General features: G+C 47.0%; 1 protein-coding gene across 3 annotated transcripts in view; it reads left to right on the top strand.

Moving 5' to 3' along the window:
• The window catches only part of frmd4bb (FERM domain containing 4Bb), a 61,809-nt gene that overhangs the window by 47,718 nt on the left and 6,264 nt on the right, over positions 1-7,827 (top strand). For all 3 annotated transcript variants that reach the window (XM_042099456.1, XM_042099455.1, XM_042099457.1), the window contains exons 20-23: positions 184-348; positions 1,651-2,417; positions 2,967-3,102; positions 4,311-4,424. In XM_042099456.1, the coding sequence (XP_041955390.1) occupies positions 184-348; positions 1,651-2,417; positions 2,967-3,102; positions 4,311-4,413 (1,171 nt within the window). In that variant the 3' untranslated portion in view covers positions 4,414-4,424. The remainder of the gene's footprint in view (positions 1-183; positions 349-1,650; positions 2,418-2,966; positions 3,103-4,310; positions 4,425-7,827) is intronic.

Here is a 7,827-nt window from a genome sequence, read left to right as displayed (position 1 = left end):
AGTCTCTCTCTCTTGTTTTGTCCCTGTGTCTGTTGTTCATGGTTGTTTGTTTGTGTGGAGGAGTACCGGTCTTTAGGTTGTCTCTGTGCTGAGGGAGCAGTTGACATTCCACTGGATGAATCTGACCCCTGTCACCAGAGCATCCCAACTGTCCTAACAGACGTACGCATTGTCCCTCCGCAGATTGGATTACGACCTCCAGGACATGGGACGTTACTACGGCCCAAGGGAAGTGTCGTCCACTCACAGCAGTCCATACAAAACGGTTCCCAGACATCCACGTGACGCCCGGAGCATACCGCACACACCCGTCATGACCCGCAACGCCTATAGCAGCAGCCAGCTCCGGTCAGACCCACACACACACTCTACACACACACACACACACTCTACTCACACTCTACACACACACACACACTCTACTCACACACTCTACACACACTCTCTACACACACTCTACACACACACTCTACTCACACTCTACACTGCATACACACACACACTCTACTCTACACACACACACTCTACTCACACTCTACACTACATACACACACACTCTACTCTACACACACACACTCTACACACACTCTACACTACATACACACACTCTACACTACACACACTCTACACTACACACACTCTACACTACATACACACACTCTACACTACACACACTCTACACTACACACACACACTCTACACTACACACACACTATACTCTACACACACACTGTACACTACATACACACTCTACTCTACATACACTCTACACACACTCTATACTCTACACACACACTATACACTACATACACACACTCTACACTACACACACACTCTACACTCATATACTGCACTTTACTACACACACACTCTCGACACTACACTGTACACAAACACTCTACACACTCTACACAAACACTCTACTGTACACTCAGTCTACACAAACACACTACTCACATACATAAGCCTCCAGTGTGATATTGACAGTTTTTTAAATGGAGATTACATTTGCACCCTGACCGTCATATGTAAAAATGATTTGTAGAGTATAGTATTGCATATGCACCCTGACCGTCATATGTAGAAATGATTTGTAGAGTTTATGTAGAAATTATTTGTAGAGTTTAGCATTGCATATGCACCCTGACCGCCATATGTAAAAATGATTTGTAGAGTATAGTATTGCATATGCACCCTGACCGACATACAGTATGTAGAAATGATTTGTAGAGTTTAGTATTGCATATGCACCCTGACCGTCATTTGTAAAAATGATTTGTAGAGTTTAGTATTGCATATGCACCCTGACAGTCATATGTAAAAATGATTTTTAGAGTTTAGTATTGCATATGCACCCTGACCGTCATATGTAGAAATGATTTGTAGAGTATAGTATTGCATATGCACCCTGACAGTCATATGTAAAAATGATTTGTAGAATATGGTAAAAGAGAGCTAGAGATGCATTCCGTTTTAGTGGCATGCGTAAGTGTGCGTGAGAGTTGTGAGCATGCGTAAGTGTGCGTGAGAGTTGTGAGCATGCGTAAGTGTGCGTGAGAGTTGTGAGCATGCGTAAGTGTGCGTGAGAGTCATGCGTAAGTGTGCGTGAGAGTTGTGAGCTGTATCTGAGTGCTGGAGCTCCCCCTGCAGGTCAGAGGGGAACGTGCAGTGTTTCCGGCACCGCAGCGGCAGCTTGGAGTCGCAGTCTCCGCTGCGGCGGGAGAGTGGCCTGGAGAAGGCCACCTTCACGCTGTCGCCAGCCCGCCGAAGCACCAGCTCCGAGGCCCTGGACGACTGCTCGTCCTACACCAGCCTGTCCAGCGCCGACTACGCCCAGTACCGCACCGTCGACCACCGCATCTACGACTACCGGCGCCACCGCAAGGTGGAGGTGTACGGCAACACGGGCAGCATGCCCAACCTGGTGCACAACCCCTCGGGCTGCGGCTACGCCTGCCCACCACCCGCACACTACGGACCGCTGGCCTATTACGTAGCCGGCTACCCGACCCCGGACTACGAGCCGTACTCCAATGGCGGCTACGTGTTCGAGAACGAGCTAGAGGGCCACTACAATGTCAACCCCTCCTACGGACACAGCGGCTACCCTGCCCACAGCCGGTACCACCACTACGGCTCCGACGGGCCCGACATGGCCCAGAACCCCTACGCCACCATGAGGCCCCCGAGGGGCCGACAGGGCCCCCGCAACGAGCTGCTGGCCAAGAACGTGCAGAAGGCGCTAGTGGTGGAGCATCTCCGTGGCTGGTACCAGCGCAGCGCAGTCCACCGGGACGCTGGACGAGGCCTGGGCGGAGTCTACGACTACGAGAGGGGCTCGCAGCATAGCCTGGGCTACCAGACGCTCCCTGCCGCCCCCTTCAGCCACTCCAGCCGGACCACCTCCTTCTCCTCAGGTACGCCCCTCCAGCCCCACTCAGGAACGGCGCGCTGAGCGGAGCTCAATTGGCTCACGCTGTCTGGAACACAGATTAAGGCTGCCGTTGCTTTTTCACTGGCCTGGGTTTTATTCAGTCATGCCAGCTTTGTAGAGAAAGCTTAGTCAGAGTGTGAAACATCAGAGAGGTAGTGTGTGAGAGAGACTGTGTGACCGAGAGAGTGGAAATGAGAGATGAGAGAAAAAGAGAGAGACAGAGTGGAGAAAGACCTGTACAAAGAGAGAGGATGTATGTGAGTGAGTGAGACATTTTCATCCTCCTTAGGTTAGGGAGACTGCCAGCAGTGCCCACGTCTGGACGCAGATTACTGTCCTGCTGGCTGGACGCAGATTACTGTCATGCTGAACGCAGTCCTCCTGTCCTACTGGACGCAGATTACTGTCCTGCGGGATGCAGTCCTCCGATGATTACTGTCCTGCTGTTTCCTCTCGGCTACTCAGTGTCCAATCCCAATAAAACTTGGGTCACATCGGAATGTGTAAATATCTTGTTTTTGTTCTTCACTAGTGTCCTCTGCAGCCAGTGGGGGGGGTAACTGGCGCAGTCACCTTGCTGTAGGCCTGACGGACAGCGAACTGCTGGACATGCCACTGACCACACAGCCATCCTACGGCGCCCCCTACAGGAGTCCCACTCACAGCAGGTCAGCAGCAGCTCCATGACCAGCGCTCACATGAACCGCCGTAACAAGGCCTTTAGAACACCACCATAAACTCTATTGTCTTGTCCTTAAGAAAACCATCATCTATTGTCTTGACCCTATTGCATCATCATAAACTCTATTGTCTTGACCCTTGTGCATCATCGTGAACTCTATGGTCTTGTCTCTATTGCATCATTCGCACTTTTCATGAAATGGGTTTGTTGCCAATACAAATGACTGAATTACATGCAATACGCCACTCCGTAGGGATATTTGGACTCTCTACCCTGCATTCCATGACATTCCACCGCAGTGCCATCACCAGCTAACCACAACCCAGTGCTCAAGCTAACTGAGAGTTGGGAAATAAACCCTTTAAACCAAAATCTGTCTGTCTTTTTGTTTAGAATTCCATTCCACATTTGTTGAAGGTGTCATGTTATTTGAATGAAAAGTGTCAAATTATTTAAATGGAATTGTAAGGGCTAAGAGCCTGGAGAGTCTTCTCAGGTGTTGGCTCTGTGTTTTCACACTGCTTGGCCTCTCCGTGCCGTGGAACCTGGTGGTCCAGTGCTGGCGGCTGCAGGCCCGTGCCGGAGACGTCCACTACGAGCGGTCCCTCATTCCTTTCTCTCCCCCTCAGTGACCGGTTCTCCTCTAGATGCTGGCCTGCTTGTTGGCCCCCTGAGTGCCTATGTCAGTTCTCAGAGTCCGAGGGCTACCATGAGTTCCCCTCCATGAGTTCCCAACCTTCATCCTCCTCCTCCTCCACCTCCTGCTGTCTCAGCCTCCTTCATCCTCCTCCTCCTCCACCTCCTGCTGTCTCAGCCTCCTTCATCCTCCAACACTCCCTGCGAGTGGACTGACCCCCTGCTGTGGGAGATCCATTCTCACCAGAACTAGGTCACAAGAGTGTGTGTCTTTTGTTACCAGAACTAGGTCACAAGAGTGTGTCTCTTTTGTTACCAGAACTAGGTCACAAGAGTGTGTGTCTTTTGTTGGCATGGTGTGTTACTAAGCCATGGCATACTTGGGCCTGTTTTGTGTCTGAAACTAACATTAATAATGATCTCTTGGATTGTTTGTTCTGTTGTGTATATTTTGTTATTTATTTCAAAATAATGAAAATATATAAGGTAAATACTGATATTTGACAGGGCCAGAGTGTTTCTCGTAGTGAATGAGTGTTTTCTTGCACGTGTGGACAGGTATGCTGTGGAGTCCAGAGGGGCAGAGTCTGTGACTCTCACGTCTGAGACGGTGGAGGTGGGCGGGGCCACAGCTAGGTACACTGATGAGGAGCATTCATAGAAAGCACAAAGGTAAGACGTGAGCTATGGAGACACGTAGACACACTATGTAGGGTCTGTTCGAAATGGAAGATGGCTGCCTGCTGCCTCCCTCCCTACATAGGAAACTGTCTCACAAGACATGACTTTGGATTAAATGCATCTTTTTAAAAAAAAGAGTAGCACTCTAGAATCTTTGATTAACACTATAGTATGACATAAAAGCCGGTCATTATGTAAGGGATAATGTATAGAACGCCGGTCATTATTGGGAAAATAAGTCCCGACAGGGCGAACCGGACCCCGACGCACAGCGGAGGGGTCTTGTTCCGCCCTGAAGGGACTTATTTTCCCATAATGACTGGCGTTCTATACATTATCCCACTTATTATACGACTACTTGCCAAAACGAAAAAATAAACTCCACGATAGTCTCTTTACACTTATTTGTTACTGTTTCGTTGTGGCTTTTGCTGAGAAACAAATAGTTCGCAACACAGCTGATCAACCGTCTGCTTTCACTTTTGAATGAAGTTCCAATGCAAGAAGTGACCGGAATACTTGCGGAGTGATATGATCAGCAGCACAAAACTCGTTGCCATTGACAGCGGTAATTATATGTTTGCAGCGGTAATTACATGAATTTATTTTACCGTAGAACATTGGGAAATCCCATTCAAGTCAATGGAGCGTTCTACTAGCATTGTGAAGAGCCGTATAATAAACTAAATTATTACACGGCTCTTTACAAGGCAAGTAGAACGCTCCATTGACTTGAATGGGATTTCCCAAAGTTCTACGGTAAAATATTTTCATGTAATTACCGCTGCAAACATATAATTACTGCTGTCAATGGCAACGGGTTTTGTGCTTCTGATACGTCTTTCATATCATTCCGCAAGTAGTGCCGTTCACTTATCCTAACAGAAAAAAAACGATCTACAGCAAGAAGCATTGTGGTACAGAGGCGACACCTTGTGGTTTGCAAAAATGGATGACTTTTCTATTAACTTCAATATATTCGGCAAATACGAAACTGCTGAGCGCTGGTGGCAGGCCCAGTTTATTGATTTGTTCCCCCAAAAAAGAAAAAGAAAAGGAAACAACAAAGAACAGACGAAGAGGTTACAAACAAAGTAGAAGAAAACAGAAACGAAATCAACACCAAAAGAAGCACTTCTTGGGCCATAAACGTTTTTAAAGACTGGTTAACAGAGAGTCAAGTCATCTGATACCACGGAGGACTATGATGCCGACCAGCTGAACCAACTGTTGAGGGCTTTTTATCCATCTGTGCGGAACAGTGCTGGCAATGGTTATTCTGTTGCGAGCTACATTTCTCTCCGTAGTGGAATAAATCGCTTTTATGCTAAATTCAACCCAGAATTTAAGTCCAGCAACAATGTTTTTAAATCTGTAATCAAAGATATTCGCAAGAGTGGCAAAGACATCAGCCAGCACCATCCCCCCATCTCAAGTGCTGATCTAAAGCGAATCAGGGAATCAGAGGCCCTCTCTACGACCACAGCCATTGGCTTAGTCCGAAAGGTATGGTTTGACGTCCAGTTGCACCTTGCACGAAGAGGCAGGGAGGGTAACCGGGATCTGACCAGGGATTCGTTTACCATCAAACTAAACGAAAAGGCCAAAGAGTATATCAGTCTATCGTTTAACGCCGAAACGAAAAATCACAAAGACCCAAGGGACGCTATGCAATATAACTATCGCAGGTGCATTTTTTCTGAACCGGGAAACCCAAATTGCCCGGTGGCAAGTTTTAAGAAATATCTTTCACATTGCCCACCTGATGCAAAGAGGTTCTACCTCCATCCTCTAAGGCAAGAACAGTCTGTCCTCGACCAGCAGAAGATCTGGTATTCCAGGGTACCCATGGGGCACAATCCACTTGGATTTATGATGGCCAACATCAGCCAAGCAGCTGCATTGTCCAGACGGTACACAAATCATAGTCTGAGAAGTACTGCCGTGCAGCTGCTTTCAACAGCGGGGATGCCCTAAAATGGGGTTTGGCTCGGATCTTTGCACTCACTGCACACAAAATAACCCAGATACATACATTCATGCGGTTTGGCATTGCACTCCAATCAACCACTTCTGGGTGAGTGTCACAAAATCTCTCTCTTCCATCTTTGGCTGTCACATCCCAGCATCCCCTTTCTTATGCATACTTGGTGATACATCCACAGTCAATTTAAGCAACTCCTGCAATAAAACACTGCTGGTAGCGCTGACTATCGCCAAGAAAACAATCCCCATGAACTGGAAATCTAAGAACAAAGCTCACATCACTCATTGGAAAAACTTGTTAACAGACTATATATCATTAGAAAACCTATCAATTACAAACTTAATCAATACTCAGGATACAACCTCTCCTTGGTACCCCTTTATCACCTACTTACAGTCCTGACCCTCTTTGCCTGAGTTCCATCTCCACACGATCATAACACACTTCATCAACAGATACACATATCATCGAACACTGGGCAGGGGAGGGTAGCTGGAACTATTATTATTATTATTAGTAGTAGTAGTAGTAGTAGTAGTAGTAGTAGTAGTAGTAGTAGTAGTAGTAATATAAATAGCATCCCCTTCTTTCCCTCCCCCTTTTATTTACATTCTCTGATAACTTTACTAATTTCACTCTTTCTCTCTGCCTCTCCCATCGTTATTCTGACGGGGCCCCCATTGGATGGCTTGGGAGACTAGGTCCTGGCGGGTCGCTGTGTTGTTTTGGCATTGGTTGGGTCCTGTGGGTTATCTATTGGCCCTGGGCCCCCGGTGTGCACCCTCCTCATACGCTCATGCACACGCCTTGTCCTGGAAGCACACAGCAAGCTTACTCTCTTTTAATTGCACTACATGTTCAAAGTCAAAGTCAAAGTCAGCTTTATTGTCCATTTCTTCACATGTTCCAGACATACAAAGAGATCGAAATTACGTTTCTCACTATCCCACGGTGAAGACAAGACATATTTTACCAATTTTGGTCCACAGACAAACATAACATTCAAGTAAACAAAAAAGTAAGTAAATAAGTAAATAAGAGGGCACATATAATAATGAAAAAAATAAGAGCAGCAAAATTTGGTTGAAATTGTGCATAGACAGTCAATAAAATACTAGTGCAAAGTCAGGCCAATAAAAGGCTTGGGTAGTTCTGTTTGACCTAAGTAAGAAAGAAAGTGGCATAATGGTGCAAGTTATGTAAGAGCAGCAGAAGTGTTGTGTTTTCAGGACAACAACACCAAGTTGTAAAGTGTACAAGTGTGCAAGTGTGCAAGTGGAGTAGTGCAGGCGGCCATTGTGGGTCCAATGTCCAGGATGTTATGTAGCTGAGGGTGGAGGAGGGAGAGAGTTCAGCATCCTTACAGCTTGGTGTATGAAGCTGTTGGTGAGTCTGGTAGTGCGGGAG

Source organism: Alosa sapidissima, chromosome 7 (assembly GCF_018492685.1).
Source record: "Alosa sapidissima isolate fAloSap1 chromosome 7, fAloSap1.pri, whole genome shotgun sequence".
Taxonomy (NCBI): Eukaryota; Metazoa; Chordata; class Actinopteri; order Clupeiformes; family Clupeidae; genus Alosa; species Alosa sapidissima.
The sequence above is the reverse complement of the archived record's forward strand: the minus strand, read 5'-3'. Positions and strand labels throughout refer to the sequence as shown.